Here is a 21,435-nt window from a genome sequence, read left to right as displayed (position 1 = left end):
AACAAATATGACTGAATTTCAACTACTACTGTGATTGGTTTTGAGAACTATAAGAGGATGGATCAACAAAATATTCAAGACTGTTTATAAGTAAGATTAAAAAATAAAAGACAGGCAAATAAAAGGTGTAAACTATAAAAAGTGGTACATAATTTAAAGATATGTGTTCACCTACAAAAATATGGATTTAGATGCACTTTTTTCTTTCTTATCCAGATCTATGACTCCTCAATGTTTTCAAACTGGATGGGGAAGAAGTGTCCTCATGACCAGCTGGCAGTGGCTGCCCCCGCCTAGCTGGGAGTTCTGGCTCTAACCCTATGCAGTCTCAGTCTTGTGGGGAAAGGACTCTGAGGATGGTGGTCAGTGGGCTCACAGGTGCTCACTGTCACAGCCAAAGGCTTTCTGGTCCTGACACTGGAAGAGGCCTAGGAGTCAGCCCCCGCCTGTAGCACATACTTCCCATCGGTGCTGGTCAGATGGTGAATGGCAAAAGGACCAAAAGCTGGGCAAGTCTAACATCCTGGGCAGCAAGGTGAAGATCCCATATGACCTCAGCGGGTGGCATGGGCAATACCCTGATCTAGTAAGAGTTTTTAACACCATCAAGCTTCTAATGTGCACTTGCATCCCAACAAGCCACCTGCCAAAGTGAAGGACAAGGTGTCAGAAAACAAGTACTTCCCCGCAAAGGGAGGGCTCTCCTGGAGAGGTCATGAAAGATCCGTTGTCACCACTGAGGGACATGGAGGATCAATGTGTCTCTATGTGGTCACTGAGACCTCTCAGACATGTGAAGCCCTGGTTGTAGTCTCTGAAACATCTGGGCACTGGGCCAGCACACAGCCAGCAGCACCAACTTCCTCTCTTGCTCCCGTCTCCCTGTTCCCCCACGGTGAGATGACAGGGACTGTCAACTCTGACAATTTCTAAATTTAAAAAACTGACGAGTGCAGAACAGTGTCAACAAGAAATGTACCTGTATCTGCACAACCATGCAGACTTTCAAGGACAGCACCAGGGTCACGTTTGCCTGAGCAGACAAATGCCCTGCTTGGCTGCTAACCAGTGCCGATCTTTATTTTATTTTTTTTATCCATCCATCCTCACCAGAGGACATGCTCATTGATCTTAGAGAGAGGGGAAGGAAGGGAGAGAGAGGGGGAGAGAAACATCTATGTGAGAGAGAAACATCAACTGGCTGCCTCTAATATACACCCCGATCAGGGACTGAATCTGCAACCTAGACATGTGCCCTGATCGGGAACTGAACCTGCAACCTTTTAGCTTACAGGACAACATTCCAACCAACTGAGCCACACCAACCAGGGCACATATGCCAAATCTTTAAAGTGAACCCCCAGACTATAAAAATCAGAGAAAATAAGGAACAAAGTGCCTTTATTCCTATAGATCAGGCAGCCCTGGAATTTGTTTCAATGTCACCCCATGCTTTCCCCTCTCCCAAATGTTCTGTAGCCTTGGCCTCAGAGAGAAGTAACTAATGCAAAACTCAGTTCTAGTTTATGCTAGGATTTTTAACAAAAAATCCTGCAGTGCAGCTAGTCTGTCTATATGTCAGTTACACTAACATCAAGTTGGGAGGAGAGCCACAAGTCACGTTCCATGAAGACAAAGCCCCAACTGGGACTGGCACAGGCTGCTGTGCTCTGCTGCACTCACCCAGGCAGGGGGGACTTACACACTGCTGTCAGTGAGGGACAGGCTGTCTGCATCACTGGAGAGGCTCTGCTGCTCACTGTCGTTGGTGCTGGTGGCTGGAGCAAGGGCGTAGCCAGAGTTGACGTAGTAGGGGTTGACAGGCTCCCGCCAGGATCCATATCTGCAAACAAGGAGGGCACGTCAGCAGCAGCCCAACATCTTCTCACATTAATACACGTTTTCAGAATCATATGGATATCCTTATATATAAACTACAAATGTAAACAATTTAAGAAAAAGGACAGAAAGGGCTGGCATCTTCACCCTGCCTCCCACCCCAACAGAGGGTTCAGTTAAGCCCTAGGCATCTTCCAGATCTTTCCTCTGGATCATGGAAAACATGTAAGTAAACACACATATTATCATTTGGGTTTGTTTTTACTCATGTAACTAGGAACGGGACATGGCTGTTGTGCTCTTCCCTCTCCTAAAGCTCACCAGACCTCCTCGGTGTTGCAGCAGCAGCAATATCAACCCTTCAAGTGCCCACCACTTTGTGGGGTTCTCACAAGAGCCTGATGACACTAGGCCATGACCCCTTCAAGGAGGTAATGGAACCAGCCAGGACTCCCATGCACAGGTCTGAGAACTGCCACAGGATGGAACATAGGGGATGGTGGGGGAAGGTACCTGTGAGGTTAACACAGGCTTCACGCTGCCCACCAGTCACTTCGATCTACCAGGAGTTGTTATTTCCTGGCTGGGATTCACCCCCACTTGTCATATGATTAGCCAGAAAATGATACCTCACCTTAGTTATTTCCCTGATTAACAGTCAGGCTGGCAGTTTTGGATGTCATTTAAATTCCTTCCTCTGTTTTGTTTTGTTGTTTGTTTTTTTTCTTACACCTTTTGTCCATTTTCCATTGTGCCATTTATGAGTTTCTTAGTGATTTACATCAGTCTTTAAATATTCTTACTATTAATTCTGGCTACATATGCAAAAAAAATGTTTTCCCTAAATGTCCCTTTAAAAAACAAAAACAAACAAAAAAAAACTTCCCTCATGTTGATTTTGGTCATACAAAAGTGTTTTATTTCTACGAAATCAGATTTGCAAACTCTTCCTGTATAGAATTTATTCTATCTTACATACATAAGCCTTTCTCATTCTAAGATTAAAATATATTCTTCTATTTATCTTCAAATCATTCAGTAGTTCTTTTAAAATTAATATATTTATCTAAAATGTATGTGTATGTAAAATCTACCTCACTTTCTTGTATCAAAATGGAGAGCCAGTTCTTAGCACTAAGTACTGAATCTTTCCCTGCATCCTATCTGAACTACTTGTCAAATATGCACCTATTTTGGTGTCTATGCTATTCCACTGATCTATGTACACATCAGCTTTCCTCATCATGCTGAAGTGGGGAAGGACTAAGGTTCTCTGGAGGCCCTGATGTCTATGTAGAAGGTTGGGGATTTTGTGGTGAATACTTAGTGATGTGCACACTGTGCCCCAGCCACAGTCCTCACAGCCCCAGCCTCACTTCTGATTAGAGCTGTTGCTGATGGTACTTGAGCGCTTGGTGTACTGGTGAATGACTGCCTGCACTGACTCAAGTCATCTTGTCCTTTAGACTTCAGTGTCCTCAGTTTAGAAAGAGGAAAGACCGGATTGTTTCTAAGCTGACAGAACCCTTGTGGCTATCCACTGCCTGAACAGAACCTTCTGGAAGCCCCGTTTCATGCCATGCACATATACAAAAAAAGGTGCTTTAACAAGACTGCAGGACAAGGCATTTTGGTATCTTGTACGCCTGTCACTTTTTGGTATCTGAGCTGGGCCAGAGAGTGGAGCTAGAAGGCAGGCCCCCAAAGGAGGGCCATCTTCCCTGGGAGCCTTGGCAAGAGCAACACCTGAGGCCACAAACACTGGAACAGTGCCAGCTATGGTCAGTAATCCTCCTATTCCAGCCTTCAGGGTCACAGCAGTGGACAGCACTCAGCCATATAACTTACCCTTAAGCCTCACGAAGCAGATTCTCATCATTCTGGTACCACAGAGGGAGAACTACACCCAGGAGGTTAGTCACTGTTCAACGCCACACACAGTCTTTCTAATCCACCCAATGTAGCTTGAGGGCATCCTTGGAAGCCACTAGTATGTTCTGGCCCAAAGAGGGCAAAGGCAGGGCTATGAAGGCTTTTGGAACATGTCATGGCCAAAAACTAACAGGAAAGATGAGGACATCTTCAGAGAGAAGGACAGTCTGCCCCTGGGCCTTCTCTGGTTATACCTCTTTGTTTAGATTGTATCTGACACAGAACAGACAAAATGACACAAGTATGCAACATCACCTTCTTTGCTTTAAGTATCAAAACTATTATTTTAAAAATGACAGTTATTCTCCTGGCACGTAAAGATTAAAATCACCAATATTGTCACCTAACAGCCACCATACTGGAATTCAAATTATAAGCTAAGTGCTAAACTTTTTCAATTTCATTTTATATTTAGGGAATATTAAATTTTGGTAACTTTTTATGAACACCCATTTGGTTAAACAAACAAAAAAGAACTCAAAGAGAAAAAGGTGTCACAGCACTTACAATATGGAAGCACAAGCCCACAAATCATACTAAAGAGCTCTGCACACCCCAGGTGCCCACCTTTGCCTTCCCCACAGGGCAGGAACCATAGTCAGGCAGGACCACGCCTCAGATTTTGATGCGTCCAAGTCTGTCTGCCTTCCTCCTCTGACAGCTCCCGGGCATGCTTTTCACACATACAGAAAATTCATCTTTAAGCCAATAAGCAGGGAAAACACGGATTCTTAATTTTCTATTGCCTCTAGTGTAGAGCAAATCCCACTGTATGTATGCGCTCGAAGTTCAGAGAACAAAGGGAAGAGAGAAGAGAAAGGAGGAAGCACTACCATCACCTGTTTACCTTTTAAAAGTAAAACTGGCTCTTGGGACAGGTTAGTGCTCACCTCTTGCCATGGAAAACAGTGCCACTGAGCCTTCGCTGCAGGCTGATATGACAAAGAAAATTCTGGCCAGTGATGTGTGAGAGGAAATGTCATGTGGGGGACTCCAGAACCAGAGGCAGGAGGGAAGTGCGTGCGCGTGCATGCATGTGCATGTATATGCACATGTGTGCTGGTGAGCAGACACAAACTCCTGCATTAATACGGGCACAGCAAATATGGCCAACACCCCAAATGGTGCATCTAGAGAAATATACAACTCTTCTGGAGCTCTCAAAGTTCTCAGAATAAAACCTGACAGGACCCACACAAACATGTGCCCTGGGCCCTCGTCCTGCCTGTGGTAACTGCTCTCTGGCTGCTGTTCCCAGGACTTCTGTCTTCCACCTTTTCACTTTAACCTTTCTATATTCTCTTACTTTTGTGTCTTTGTTAAGATCCAGTTTCACAGTTTTTTCTTTTAATTACATCACTCAGTCCTGCTGCAGTCAGTGTGATTACTGAGTGAGGCCACCATCTTAACTTGCTTTCTGTTTCTCGCATCCATGTTCGTTTGTTCTTTTTCGCCGTCTTTTTGAGTATTTTTCATGTTCTACCTCCTCCCTCTCATAAACCAACCCTTTTACTATTCTGATAATGATTCCCATAAAGATTACAATATGTAGCCTCGATGTACCAAAGTCTAATTAAGTACATTTATCTCTTCCCAGGCAGCGCAGGTCAGAATTCCCGCCATTCACCTCCCCCTACTCCCACACTGAAGTGCTACCTGGTATCCTGTATTTTAATTCTATATATGTCTTACACCCCACAAGGCATTATTCTGGCATCTGGAAAGTTGCTTTACCAACTGAGAGTCACCTAGAGTTATCCACATATTTGTCCCTTCCTCTTTGTGTCCAGGAGTTTCTACCCGAGAGCATTTTCCTTCTGCCTGAAGAACATCCTTAGGTACCTCCTTTAGTAAGGGGCTCCTGGTGACAACTTTCTCAGTGTGTGTTGGTCTGAAGCTGTACTTCCCTTCATTCTTGTAGGACATTTTCACTGGGTCGGAATTCTAGGTTGGTGGTTATTTTCAGTTCCTATGGAAACTTGTGCACTGCTGGTGAGAATATAAAATGGTACAGCCACTATGGAACACAATATAGCAGTTCCTAAAAATTAAAACAGAATTACCGTATGATCCAGTAATTTCATTTCTTGGTATGTATCCAGAAAATTGAAAGCAGTGCCTCAAAGAGATTTGTATACCCAGACACTTTGAAAATGTCACTTTCCAGCTTCTACACCTTTCACTTCTTAGAAGGTGAGAGAGTGCCAGTCTGGCTGGCCTGCCCCTCTGTGGAAGCTGGAGGCAGGCTCTGAGACTGGCTGACAGCTCCTCCTCCCACTCCCAGAGCTAAGGCTGAAGCGAGGTATCAGTCCCTCACCTGTAACTCACAGTGACTCTGCTCCCACTACAGGTCAAGGGCAGCAGGCAGTTCAACCCATGCAATACCTGTCACTAATCCAAAGGCCAAATTCAGACTTCTTCCACCATCCCAGTAATGCCTTTAGAGCTATTTTTATTTCCCAAGATCCAGGCCATCACTGTACGTTGACTATTATGTGTCTTCCATCTCCTTTAATCTGGGTAGGTCCTCAGTCTTCACCCTTCCTGATCATGACATTCTCATGAGTCCAGGTCAGTTACTCTGTTGAACATCTTGTTTTCTTGCTGTGAGATTAACATCAGGCATTTGTGGCAGAAACATGAAAGAAATGATGCTGTATCACATCAAGGAGAACATCATGTTGGTTGGTCCAATACTGGCAGCAAACCAAGTGCCTGCCAAGTTTTTCCACTCTGAATTTACTATTTTCCCATTGTAATCAATACACAATTCATGAGGAGATACTCTGAGATTACGTACATACTCTATCTAAACACCCAGTGGTTTTCTAATGTCATCATTTGAGCTGTATTTATTAGCTGGCATTGTACTATAAGGAAGACTTTACCTCTATCACATTTATTTATACCAGTATGGATCTCATATTTTTATTTATCCAGTAGATTATAACCCATTCCTTTCATTTCTGCTCATACCCAATCGTGGGCCCATGGGTCTGTGAATACTTCCTTGCTCTTTAGCATGAGGTCCCAGCTCATCCAGTACTCCCTTCCCTGGACCTGACAGATTTTCACCAAGGGGTGTCTGTTAACTGCCTTATCTTCATCCCCAGTTTTCTCTCTCTCTCATTTTTTTATCCCTTTGTCTTGTATTCTTAAGGGCCTAACTACTCTTATTTCAGTATCTCATTGTACTGGATGGAGGGCGAGACATAGTTCTGTGTGAGAAACCTTTCTGAACTGGCAGCCTAGGATGACACTTTCTTCTCCACAATATGAGCATGTAACCCAATGTCTTAACCTGTGAGATTCCGGGCTGGGCTGCAGGTCCTTGGAGGGCTTGCCGTATTTTGGGATCCTACCTCCTCCTAGGGTGGAATGGGATCCCACCAGGCAATTCAGGGCAAACCTCTTGCTAAGAATAGCCAGAAACACGGGAACTATGTATTTTTTAACTGACTGAAGACCTTGGAGCACCAACCAAGCAGGAAGGAGTGGCAGCCCTGGTCAGGGAAAAGGTTCAGGACTCAGAGAGGCAAGTTGGAAAGTATGGCCGACTCTTGGGCTCCAGGGAGCCAATCGAGGACTGCCTGGGAGGAAGGTGCTCCCCTCACGATTTGTCTGCTCCTCAGGAATCCTCGTCATGCCTCTCTATCCATCTTGGTCCCAGAGACTCTGGTCAGGTCAAAGATGGAAATCTGGATGCAGAACTGCTGGCTCTGGTGAAATCCTTCAGCTTTCTGATATACAAAAAACAGTAGCAAGGATGAGTTCCTTGCTGTCAACAAGATGTAAAAAAGTCCCTCCAAGCAGCATTGGCAGAAAGGGGTCTGCTACAGAAGGCAGGTGGGTGTGGGGAGAGCTGACAAGCCCAAGGTCTGCCCCTTCCTCAGTGCTGGTATCATTCCCTCAGACCCACTCCTGTCTGAGCCTAGAGCCCACACCTTAAGGGCCCGGCCTTAGCCATGTTCCCACCATAGCACCCCCTTCCACACCCCCATGTCCAGGGCAGGGCTCTGACACCAGAAGGGCAGGGGACTGTCACTGGGCAGCCAGAAACCTAGGACACCACCACTGCCTTCCACAAAGATAAACCAATGAGCGCGGCTTAAACTGCATATGTTGTCCTGTACCACAGAAGAGGGTCACACGGCTTTCACCACCTTGGGGACAAGGGGGAATCAGGCATAAACTATGCAAGAGGATTAAACACTGGCACAAAGCAAAGACCCTGATTTTACAGCAGCCCACAGGGGCCAACTCTAACGTGCCCAGGATGCTCTGCACTGATCAGAAGCCTCCATGGCCAAGTGTCAGAAGAGTAGTTGTTGATCATATTACAATCCGCACAAGTGCATGGCCACCTCACCAGACTCTAGTGACATCCAATGTACCTTCCTGTTTGAGTCTCTCAGGGACGAGGGTGGCAAGGAGCTCAGGAAACAAGCACTCATTGCAGGAAGATTCAGGCACACGGCATCACTTAGCAGGTGGCCACCTGGAACGGTCTGCAGGGACCACATGGTCGTGCAATGACGAGCAGATGCTAGACTGACTTGTCGGCAACATCCATTGAGGGGACGGAGCATCCCAGCTGAGCTCAGACCCTGCGCAGCTGTCATCAATCTGCACCCACAAAGCCAGCAGTCAGAGGATGTGTAGGCAAGAATAACACTGCGTGTTATCAACCGTCTCCTACCGAAAGCAGCTTCCAAATGCATCATCCTCCCCAGAGCCTGGTCTTCACTAAGACCTGACTGGCAGGAGCCCACACCTGTCACCACCCCCCGGAAGCAAACCGCTGGGTTCTTTCCAAGCCTTAGGGAAATGAATGCTACTATACCCTCCAATCTTGAAAGCCTAGATTCCCTAGATGAGGGCACATAAACTGCCTTGTAAAAACAGCCTTGCAGAAGTGTGACATACACCTTATTACGTGCTATAAACTGCATGTAATAAAAGAGCTCCGACATGTGTCTACATTCATGAAACCTTCACCAAGACCAAGATAATGCATTCATCACTCCACAAAACTTCCCTGTACCCCTTTGTAATTCCTCTGTCCAGTTCCCCTCTACACCCACCACCACCACTAGAAGTTTGAGTTTTTTAGAATTCTCTATAAATGGCACAACGCAGGGAGTACATGCTTCCTTTTGCTGGGTTTCTTTTACTTAGCACATGGATTCTGAGATCCATGAAGGTCACTTCATACAGGTAGTCATCACTTCTGCGCCAGGTGGTGTTCTGTGGTATGGAGGCTTGTTTCTCCACCCATCTGGCAAAGGCCACCTGAGTTGTCCCTCGAGCTGAAGGGTACATGCTTCCCATAGTGAGAGCACTTCATACCGGCAGGACGAGCACCCACTCCACTCTGTCACTCTCTCAAGGGAAGGTGTTTGGGGAGTCCAGACCCAAATCTGGGTGCAGGGCTTCCAGACCAGAGCTCTTTCTATAGCCTTCAAGGAGCCCCCGCTGAGCAAGAGGTCATCACCCAAAGAGATACTACCAACTTTTGGACCGGTGTTACAGCCTGACCCTTAGGAAGAAGAAAGGGGAGAACTGCTTCCCAACAAAGCAACTCACTCCTAGAGTTCGATCTTTTCATAGTGCAGTCTTCAAAAAGCACAAAGAAATGACCAAGACAAAGGCGCTAGGCGGTCAGGATGAACATTTCATTTCAAATTAGCCACTGTACAAAATGCAGGGTACGACTCACAGATGAGATGTACCTCTGTTTTTTTGTTTGTTTTTGTTTTGTTTTAGCAATAGTGATAATTTAGGTGCATGTTGTCCATGTTCACACACACATATTATCACTTAGAAAACAACTTACCTTTGCATCCAAAGGCCAAAAAGTTTATACTAAAAAATATGATAGAAATCAGGCCTATGTCAACTATAAAAATCTCTATGTTCTGTGCTCTGCACAAAATCAGGAATTTGGCCTTTATGCAAATTATTAGCCAAGGTAAATAAATAGCCCCTCATGAAGCCCCCTCATACTTATATATCTACTTATAATACTTAGTAGATACTTATATACCCCAACTTATATATCTACTGTGAGTTTTACTTAGGTAACAGACACTTGGGGTCACCGCTGGGGGCAGGAACAGGTGATACCAGAAGCTGAATAGGAACCACAAAGCACTTTACGGCCTCTTTGATAAAGCTCAGAGATCACTCAGGGTGGGACATGAAAGGCTCAGAAAATGAGTCACCTGGTTGTACCGGGTGCAAGCTTCCTGTCTGGCCATCAGTCGCCATGAGATCACCTCGTGGTTTCACACTCCTGCAGGCTTTGTATTTATTTTTATCATACAGCTGGAGCACCCTGCCTACCACTGTGAATGAGCTCTGAATTGCACAACACATCGAAGGTCAATAATGATCAAAATCAAAGACCAGAGGCTGTGTGGTCAGTGGCACCGGCTGGGTGGTCATTCGCATTTGCCCTTTCCAGAGACTGACAGTGGAGAACCCTGGCTCTCTATAGAGACCCTCGGGACCACCAATTGCCAACTACTGACTTGGGCAAGTCACCATTCCTTCCCTGCCAAGTGGGACAACAATGGTAATTTCTTTATAAGGGTTCCATGAGTCTTCAGGAATAGCACATGTGAAGCACAGAATGGCAACCGTGCAGTCCAGTTTGGGCACAGTGTCCCTCACATGAAACAGGAGAACTGGGTGGTGAAGGCTGCAAGTGGCAGTTAAACTCCACAATTCAAACTAACTTTCTGTGAGAGTCGATACAAGTGCTCAACGATCCAGATTAAAGGCTCTAGTCAGAAGAACATCCTACTCAGTGTAGCCCATGCTCATACATGGAAAAGGTTCGTTGCAGCTGGCATGACAGTCACATAAGAGAAGGCATGGAGTGTGTTCCACATAGTATCACTTCTTCTTTGCCATAATTCTCATAGGTAGCTATAATACTCAAATCAGTACCCTTTAATATAATTGTTGAAGATACATATTCTGGATTAGGGTCCTTTTTTCACAGGGGAAAAAAGATTATGTATGTGCCAAGACTCCTCTTGAAGGATCTAGATAAAATAGTGCTAACCGTGAGCAGTGGGATATCAGGTCATATTTTTGTTTACCTGTAATTTTCCTGCATCAAATTTATTTCTTATATAGGTGTATCTTGTGTTGTTGAGCTTTGCTTTTTTGTGCTTCACAGATATTCCATTTTTTACAAATCAACAGTAAGACCCTCCACCAAAAAAAGATTATGACTCATTAAAGGCTCAGTAATGGTTCACATTTTTTTAGCAAAAAAGTATTTTAAATTAATATATGTACATTTTTGCCCTGGTCAGGTGGCTCAGTTGGTTGGAACACTGTCTTGTGCACCAAAAGGTTGTGAGTTCAATTCCCAGTTGGGGTGTGTGCAGGGGACGGAGCGGGGGCAGCCAACAGATGTTTCTCTCTCACATCGATGTTTCTCTCTCTCTCTCCCTTCCTCTTTCTCTAAAATCACTGAATATGTCCTTGGGTGAAGATTTAAAAAAAAAAGGTATGTACATCTTCTAGACATAATGCTACTGCACACTTAATAGACTACGGTGTAAATGTAACCTTTATATGCACTGGGAAGCCAAAAATTTGTGACTCACTTTATTGCAGTATTTGTTTTACTGCAGTGGTTTGGACCTGAACCTACAAAGTCTCTGAGGTATGCCTGTATAACTGACAATAATGTGTATGTTATCTCTGAGGAGCAGTTGTTGAAATATATGGAACAGTATGTATGAAGACCACTTTGAAAATGCTATAAAGCACTATACAGAAGTCACTTATGGAATTTACTAGTGAGAGTTCAAACATGGTGAGTTAACAAAAATAGAGACCCCGTTTCTCTCTATTCAGTAAACACTGCACATTTAAATCAGCTTTACCCTGCTCACTGCCAGTTTCTTAAATGTCAGAAGTCTCTGCAGGGCCTGGACTTACACAGCTGTTTCACATCAGATTTTAAAGTTCACATGGATCTGATAAATAGGAACTTACTTCACCTGTCTGTTCAGAAAAAGTCCAGCCATTGTTACTATAACAAGAACGACTTGCATGACATCAGTATAACCTGGCAGAGAGTGGACTAGAATGCACGGGCATGAACAATGATGTCTTTAATGTACTAGGCATTGAGGATGGTAGATGCCATTGAGTGAGAATGTATACTGTGTGGTTATCACATTCAAAATGACTGAGTAGAGCAATGAATCTGCATCAAATTTTGCTTTAAGTTTGAACATTTCTCCATGGAAATTATTTGGATGATTCAGAAGGCCGCAGCTATGGGCAACTGGTGACTGGCAGCTTCATCACTGACAACACACCTGCTCATGCATCACATTTCATACGGAGTTATTTTTGCGAAAACTCAAATCACCCAGGTGACTCAGTCTCCCTACAGCCCAGGTTTGGTGCCCTGCAACTTCTGGCTTTCCTCAAAACTAAAATCACCTTTGAAAGGGAAGAGATTTCAGAACATTGATGAGATTCAGGAAAATACGACAGGCAGCTGATAGACTGGGAGAACTGTGTGCGGTCCTAAGGTGCCTACTCTGAAGGGGACTGAGGTGTCATTGTCCTACATTCAATGTTTCTTGTATCTTATATCTTCTTCAATAAATGTTTCTATTTTTCATATTACATGGCTGGATACCTTCTAGACAGACCTCGTATATGGTAGTAGTTAAAAAGTGGAACAAAAAATGTTTTAATGAATATGCCATCATACATTTTTAATGAATTGCTTTCATTGCAATGTAGGGGTCAGCCTGCCCAGGCCCTGCTTTTCCCAGGAGACCCCAGCCCCTCATTCCAGCCTTGATACCTCAATGAATAAAAGCTCCAAGGGATTTACCAGTGCCAATCATATTTCATAAACTCAAATAGTCACAGTGGCAATAAATTTTTGGAAGTGGCAATTCCCAACATATTACAGGCAATTTAGAGTAATTTACTGAGAAGCTATCTGCACATACCCCTCTGAGGTCTTTCAAACATGAACAAGAGAACTGCAGGAGGCTCTAGACCCGAGTCCTTGCTGACTTCAAAATGGAAGATTGTGTGTGACTCACAATCTCGTTAACACAGGTCAGAATCAGTCAATAACCCCAAACAAAATCTAAGAGGCTTACGATCACAATTCCAACATCCCACAATACTCTCTGGTGAGGAGACCAGTTCTCAGTGTGGAAGCTTTAAGAAGACCAAAATAGTAACTTCTGAAAAATGTGGCTTATTAAAAATGTTTAAATATATAATTATGAATTTCATCAAGGTCAAAATTCTGTTCATAAAACAATATGATTTGTCTCCTTGAAGTAATTCAGAAATCACTAATTCTAAGCTTCAAGTTGCTCTCTTTACTTCATAACATCAGATAATTCTCAAAAGGTTCTCTCTAAGCTAACAGTTTGTGTGGCAGCCCTGCCCCCTGCCCCCCCCCCCCCGCCAGGAAGTGTATGTCTAGTTTCCATCACTCTGAGATCTGTGTGGAGAGTGAAAACCTGAGGGAGAAATGGAAAATCGTTGGTTATTTTGTTTCTGTAAGAGGTATTTGATTTTTCTGCTCCTGCTTTTTCTTTCACAATGTTTCAAAAGGATTTTTCCTCTGAAAAGAGTTTCTTTTATCCAAATGAACTTAACATGACCACCTTATGAAAAAGCCGAACTACTCAGAATCTATGAAATGATTCTATATGTACATAGAATGCATAGTAATAACTGAAACAGGGAAGAATAAGTGGCCTGGGTGGCTTTTATGCTGTCAGTCTTTTTGTTCCCCATGGAAATGTTTTATCTTTAAAGCATCTCCAACACAGCTCTACTGCAGCACCACAGAACTTACATTCCAAAGTAAATGGAATTTCAAAGAACCAAGGTGCAAATAAGACATTCTTTCAGTCCTGTTCCTTCCACCCTTGGGATCTCCACCAAGGTGTGTCTCTTCTGAGGGCCTCACCCCAGGCCTCATCATGTCCTGCTCAATACTGCTGTTTCCACACTGCAGACTGTAAGGGTGGCCTTGAGGGTGGGGGTGGGGAGGGCTTCAGCACAGGTGCACCTATGGGCCTTTGTTTTCTGTCTCCTCCAGCAATAGTCAGCAACGTGGGCTCAACATGTCTAAATATTTGGCCTGCTAAAGAGAGTTGGATGCTGAGCACAGCACCTCCATATTGCGGCATATATACATATCCTGATTTACGTAAGGGCGGTGGAGCTGAAGCTATGTGTTATGTGTTTGCTGAGTGACATTATATCCACCAAAACCCTGAGTTTGGTCTTCATTCATTATGTTCACCCTCTTTTCCAGTGAACTTGGCCAGTAATCCATCCAGTCACCTTTGTCATGGGGCAAGAATATCTGGATGAAGCCCTGGCCTATAGCTCAGTTCGTTGGAGTATAGTCCTGATACATCAAGGCGGTGTGTTCGATCTCCAGTCAGGGCACACATGGGAAGCAACCAACGAAGGCATAATAAATAAGTGGAACAAGCTGATGTTTTTCTCTCTCAAATCAATAAATTTTTTAAAACTAAAAAAAAAAAAGAATACTCGGATGGATAAAAGCAATATAATTCAAAACAAAAAAAAAAATCCTAAAACTATTTACAGTTTTTAGTAACATCATCTTTATACCTGAAAAATGAATATATACACAGTAGATCTAGAGTTTATACTCAACATATACCACACTCTGAGACTGACCTATTTTTTTAGGTCACATCTGTTTCTCATAAGAAAGTTTATACTTTAAAATATATTAAGTATTAAAAATACCAAGGTGGCGAAGGATTGAGGGGGGGAAGTTGGGGTGGGTGGGGCAGGGGAAAGCGGTGGTGGGTAGAGACAAATATATTTGCACAATAAAAACTAAATTAATTTAAAAAATAAAAAAATAAGAACATGTTCATATTAACTTGCATATACATAAAGACATTCTAGAAGGACACATAAATTATCCAGATAATTTACTTCTAAATAGTGAGTTCTGGCAGGGCAGGTAGGAAGTGTTAAGAGGGAGAATGGGGGGGAAGTCTTCTAGAAAATATTTGAAATTTATAACCCACAGAATATTTACTTCAATTTCTGCTTGTGCACCCGACCACGGCAGGCCTTCAACACAGTATGTGAAAGGAGCGCCACTGAAGGCCATAGCCACCGAAGGACAAGCAACACGACCGCTCTGAATCAGAACTCTGCTCAGAGGTGATTTGAAAGCATCCAAAGGCAGGGACACCCGTGAGCAATCATTCATCTCTCCACAGACTTTTGTGACTCCTATTTTAAAACCATACAACCTAATGGAAGGGTTCATCAAAATCAAGCTCTAAATACATAGCTAATACAAAGTGAGCCTTGGATTTCTGCTTGCAAGATAGACTAGTTTATGGTAAATCACTTGCAAGGACAATCAGGAAAAACAAACAATATTTTCATCTTTTTAAAGGCACCAGGGAACTACCATGAGGTCTTAAGGGGCCAAAATATGAGAGAAAAGGGGAAAATAGAGACGTAAGTTCAACATTTGGTCCCATTTTTCTCCTTGAGTTTATTGAGCAGTGCCTCAGAGGCAGAGAATGTAAAAGCTCTCCTCAGAATTCTTTTTTTTCCTTTTTCAAAGATTTTATGTTTTTATTTTTAGAGAGAGGGGAAGGGAGGGAGAAAGAGAGGGAGAGAAACATCAAAGTGCAAGAGATACATTGACTGGTTGCCTCTCACATGCCCCCAACTGGGGAGCTGGCCTGCAACCCAGGCATGTGCCCTGACTGGGAATCGAACCAGCGACCCTTTGGTTCCCAGGCTGGCACTCAATTCACTGAGCCACACCTGCCAGGCCTTCCTCAGAATTTTTAAGTGGGTGTTCTGAGTACACAAAGAGATGGGCCCTGGTGAAAACCCCAGACTTTTGGTTGGGAGCTCAAGGAGCTGCTATATAGGAGAAGAGATGAATCTGAAATAGACCATTCTTCTCAGCATCCAACCAGACTGGTTCCTGACTGGAGGAAAGTAACGTGTCGACATACAAAAGGGCAGTCAAAAGCAAAAGTAGAAGCCCTCATTGGAGAAAAATACGGTCAGGTACATAAAATGAGCTTTAAATATTTCATGTATGAGTACAATGTCTAGTATTCAGTAAAAAATTGCCCATCATACCAAGAGACAGGCCCATGTGACTAAGAAACAAGAGAAACACAGACAATAGAATCAGAACCACACAATACTCCAATTTTGAAATGATAGGACATAAAATATATGTGATTAATATGTTCAATAAGTTAAAAGACAAGCAGAAGATTTTGAGCAGAGAACTGGAAATTTAAAAAAAAAAAAAAAAAAAAGGAACCGGCCTTCATCAGGTGGCTCGATTGATTGGAGCATCATCCTCTATACCAAAAAGTTGCAAGTTTGATTCTAGGTCAAGGCATATACCTAGGCTGACGGTTCAATTACAGGTAGGAGGCAACCGATCGATGTGCTCTCTCACAGTGATTCTTTTTCGCTCTCTCCCTCTTCTTCTCTCTCTAAAATCAATAAATATATCCTCGAGTGAGGATTAAAAAATAAAAATTTAAAAATAAAAAATAAAAAATTTAAAAATAAAATAAAATAAAGAGCCCTAGCCAAGTGGCTCAGTTGGTTGGAGCATCATCCCATACACCAAAAGGCTGTGGGTTCAATCCCTGGTCCGGGCACATATGGGAGGCAATCAATAGATTTCTGTTTTTCCTGGCTGGTGCGGTTCAATGGATTGCGCACCAGCCTGCAAACCAGAGGGTTGCTGGTTCGATTCCCAATCATGGCACATGCCTGGGTTGCAGGACAGGTCCTCAGTGGGGGGCCCATTAGAGGCAACCACGCATTGATGTTTCTCTCTCTCTCTTTCTCCCTCCCTTCTCCTCTGTGTAAAAATAAATAAATAAAATCTTAAAAAAAAAAAATAGATGTCTGTCTGTCCCCGCCCCGCCACTGCCCCTCTTCTCTCTCTAAAAATCAATAAACATATCCTTGGGCAAAGATTAAAAAAATAAAATTAAACTTAAAAAAAGAACCAAGTGAACACCTTTGAGCCGAAAAATACAGTAACAGAAGTTAAGAACTCAACAGACAAGCCTCATAGTAGAGTACACAGAACTGAAAAGGAATTAGGGAAATCAGTTAACTGAAGATAAATTAATGAGCTGGTAGAGAGGGCTGGAAAATACCTACACTGAAGCAAGGTAAGGAAAAAAAGGACTAAAAGCATAAAAAACCTTAAGAAGAAAGAGCTAACATATGAATAATTGGAATCCCAGAGGAGAGGAGATAGAATAGAGCAGAAGCAATATTTTAAGAGTTAATAACTAAGAATTTCCCAAAATTAATGAAAAAAAGCATGCCACAGATACAAAAGCACGTCAAACCTCAAGCAAGAAAAACACACGAGAGTAAAACCAGTAATTTTACCAAAGACAAAAAGGAAAATTTTAACATTGGCACCAAATAATGACAAATTATCCCCAAATCTGCAGCAGTTAATAAGACAGACACCTTACTTCTACACAGAAACAATGGTGGCCAGAAGATAATGGAAGGGTATCGGTAAAGCAGAGAAAACTGTCCACCGAGAGTTTTATACCCATCTGGAGCAGAGTCTTCAAAAGTTAAAGGGAAAGAGAAACATTTCAGGCCATCGAAAAACTGAAAATTCATCACTAGCAAATCTACACCAAGAGAAATACTAAAGAGACTTCCACCTGTAGAAGAAAAATGATCCCAAATGGAAACTTAGAGAAGCTGGAAGGAATAAAAAGAAATGGAAAGGTAAATATTTAAGTAAATTTAAATGATTACTAACTGTATAAAAATAATGATCATCCCCACAACCAGGTCTGACCCTCCCATCCTTTCCCGATGGATCTGAAAAGCATGAATTATGAAGTAAACTGTTTTCAAATGTGATTTGGAGGCATTAGAACAGAACCCAATATTCCAGATTTTTTAAAAAGATAGGCTTTGAGTGAGGATGGATGTTAAGACCTAGTAAAAAAATATAGCCTTGAGGACCTTAAAGTCTATTCAGAAAAACGAAATTATTCCTTGCTAGAGCTTGCCAATGTCAAGCCAATTTTTCTTTTTTTAATTTTGGAGGGGGGGGGGAAACCTCAATCCTAATGGTCATACAAAAAAAAGGGGGCAGCCATCCTGGGTGTGAGAATTTCTGGAATGCTGATTCATTTAGCAAGTGTCAGTTTAGCACCTCCCATCGTTGCGAAGGATGGGAGGATGCCTGTGAGATGTGACCAATGACAGGTGGTGCTGGGAAAGTCCGGCCCCAAGCGCCCCTCTTGCCTCTGCCTGCCAGCTTGCTATTTTCCTGTTCTCCACTCATTCCCAACCTCTTGCCTTTCTCCTGACCCTTTCACTGAATCTCTCCAAACATTTCCTAACTATTTTTTCATGCCTCTAGTTGGATACACAAGGAATGAAGTATTTTGAAGTTTTTGTTTATATTTAAAAAAAATAACGATCATATCTCGTGGGATTTTAAATGCATATATAAATAATCAATAAATGCAAAAAAGAGAAATAGGATAGATAATTAGTGTTAGTTTAACCTTAAGTCTGCCTTTTCTGGAAAGTAATAAAAGAACCAACTTACATTAAACTTGAATAGGTCAAAGATGCATGCTGTAATCTCTAGGGTAAACTTTAAAAAGCACTAATAAGCTAGCCCTGACTGGTGCAGTTCAATTGCAACCTACAAAGTGAAAGGCTGCAGGTTTGATTCTGGGTCAGGGCACAGGCCTGGGTTGTGGGTTCAGTACCCAGTCAGGATGCATGCAAGAGGCAACCAATCAATTGTTTCTCTCTCACATCAGTGTTTCTTTTCCCTCTCTTTCCCCTTCCCTTCCAATCTTTTTCTAAAACAATTTAAAAAACCCTGCCCTGACCGGGGATTGGTGTGGCTGAGCTGGCTGGGCACTGTCCCCCAAAGTGAAAGGTCACTGGTTCGATTCCCAGTTCAGGGCACATGCCTGTCTGAGTTGTGGGTTCAGTCCCTAGTAAGGATGCACACAAGAGGCAGCCAATCAATATTTCTCTCTTACATCAATGTTTCTCTCCCTTTCTTTCTCCCTCCCTTCCCCTCTTTCTAAAAATAAATAAAATCTTAAAAAATAAGTAATTAATTAAAAGTAAAAAGTACTAATAAGCTAATAGAAGGGGAAATTTAAATAATAAAACATATTCAATTAATCCAAAAGAAAGCAACTAGAGAGAAAGAGGTGGAACAAATAGGACATAAATACCAAAAAATAGCTTTAAATCCAAATATATCGGTAATTATATAAAATGTAAGTCAATTAAATATGCCAATTGCAAGTACATAATCTGGATTTAAAAAAAAATAACCCTATCCAGCTTACAAAAGAAATAAATTAAATTAAAAAAAAAAAAAAAAAAAGCTACTCTGGCTGGGCAGCTCACTTGGTGGAAGTATCATCCCTTGCACCAAAAGGTTATGTTCAATCCTTGGTCAGGGCGCTTACAGGAAGCAACCAATCAATGTTTCTCTTTCCCATTGATGCTCTTCTTTCTCTCGCTCTCTTCTCTCTCTCTCAAATCAGGAAACATATCATCGGGTGAAGCTTAAAATAAATAGAAAAGCTGAAAATAAAAGGCCAGAAAACACACAAATAATGCCAATACTAATAAACAAAAGTTGGGTAACCTATACAAATAACAGAGTAGATTTTAAAGCAAGAAGTGCCCTGGTTGGTGTGGCTCAGTGGATTGAATTCTGGCCTAAAAACATAAGGGTTGCAGGTTCGATTCCCAGTCAGGGCACTTGTCTGGGTTGCAGATCAGGTCCCTAGCAGGGGGTGTCACGAGAGGCAACCACACATCAATGTTTCTCTCCCTGTCTTTCTCCCTCCCCCCTCTCTAAAAATAAATCAGATCTTTGAAAAAAAAAATACAGCAAGAAGCTTTAGTAGATATAAAGAGATTTCATAATAAAAAGGTCAATACACAAGGAATGTACATATATAACTCAATATTTGTATACATGTAAACTATGGACTCAAAACACATCAAACAAAACCTGACAGAAATAAAAAAACAAACAAATCCACAACCATAATGGGAGTTTTTAGCCAATAAATTCAGCCTCAACATTCAATAGTAGTGACATGCGGAAACATATAGGCCACAGTTTGTTTCTGTACGCTGAATAAGAAAAACCAGAATCTCTCATTTTATCTGATTTTATTAAAATTACCTACTTCTATATTACAAGTGAGAGGCAAAAAAAGGTAAAACCAACACAGAGGTGGCTACCAGCTATGACTATAAGAAGCCACAACATAAGCAGTACCTTCCTTAATAAAGACGAGATCCCAAGAGGATGATGTGACTGCCTCTGTTCGAGAGCACAGTGCCATTGAATTTTGCCAAGTCTGGCAAGTACCTTCTAATAGCTAGAAAGTACTCTAAGTCATTTCAGTTCAATACATATTTCTCAAGAGCAGACCAGTAAGACACTATCTTAAGTCAGGGGATACAAGTAAGACAAAGACACAGTTTGAGTTGTCCAAAGCTAAATTTGAAAGTCATTTCAATATGCTTTTTACCATCTCCTACCACCTCCACTATGACTATTCAGGGTCACCAGTAATTCCCACATTGCTAAACTTAATGAATGACAGTCCCCATCTTACTTTACCTACCAGGAGTGTTTGACAGCTAATCATTTCATCTTTCTGGAAAGATTTCCTCCATTTGGCTTCCAAATTGCCACACTCCACTGGTTTCCTCCTTCTCAGTCTCCTTGCTGCTTCCTTTCCATCTCCAAACTCTATACTGTGGAGTGTTGCTTGACCCCTTCTTTTCTCTATATTCACTCACTGGGGATCTCAACAAGGCTCATGGCTCTAAACAGCATCAATATACTGACGGCCTGAGAGAGAGACCTAAGCAGAAGTTACAGTGGATTTTTTAAAATTTAATCTTTGTTGTATTTTTTTTCCATTTACAGTAGATTTTAAACCCAATTTCAGAAACATCAAACCTCCTCTCTGAGCTCATTGCCACTGCTCTCCCCTCACTCCCTCTGCTCCAGTCATGCTGCCTTTCTTGCTTCTGAGATCTGGCTTTTCCCTCTATGTTGTATCATCTTCCTCTAGGCACACAGTTTGTGCTCTCACCTTCCTTAGGCACTGCTTGAAAATCACACTCTCAAACAAGAACCTCTCCGGCTATCCCTGTTTAAATGGCAACCCTCCCTCTGTCCCTACTGCCCTTTTCCATATGATATTTTACCATACATAGCATTTGTCACCACCTGAAACCCTGTATTTTACTCCTTTTTTTCATCTTGTACTTCTTCCTGTTAAAATGTAAGCCCCATGAATGGAGGAATTTTTGCCTGCTTTGTTCACTGCTCAATCTCCAGCTCCTAGAAGAGTATATGGCACATAGAGGGTACACTATTAATCTGTATTTCTGTCAATTCTCCTTTTAAAGGGGCAGCTATATTCGGGCAACATAATACAGGTATCTTTTCCTGTCTGCTCAGACACAGGTTTTCCTGAACAAGTGCACTGTTATCCTTTAGTCTCCCTTTGTTCTCCAAAATGCCAAAACACTGTGATCATATAATTT

The 21,435-nt window shown here is 42.4% G+C and overlaps 1 protein-coding gene across 3 annotated transcripts in view; it reads right to left on the bottom strand.

Moving 5' to 3' along the window:
* Positions 1-21,435, bottom strand: part of AXIN1 (axin 1) — a 66,074-nt gene that overhangs the window by 25,296 nt on the left and 19,343 nt on the right. For all 3 annotated transcript variants that reach the window (XM_054586741.1, XM_054586740.1, XM_054586742.1), the window contains exon 3: positions 1,703-1,843. In XM_054586741.1, coding sequence (XP_054442716.1) covers positions 1,703-1,843 — 141 coding nt within the window. The remainder of the gene's footprint in view (positions 1-1,702; positions 1,844-21,435) is intronic.

The sequence above is a fragment of the Pteronotus mesoamericanus genome, unplaced genomic scaffold (genome assembly GCF_021234165.1).
Source record: "Pteronotus mesoamericanus isolate MK-2021 breed Mesoamerican mustached bat unplaced genomic scaffold, CSHL_Meso_final contig_947, whole genome shotgun sequence".
NCBI lineage: Eukaryota > Metazoa > Chordata > Mammalia > Chiroptera > Mormoopidae > Pteronotus > Pteronotus mesoamericanus.
This window is presented reverse-complemented; position numbering and strand designations above follow the sequence as displayed.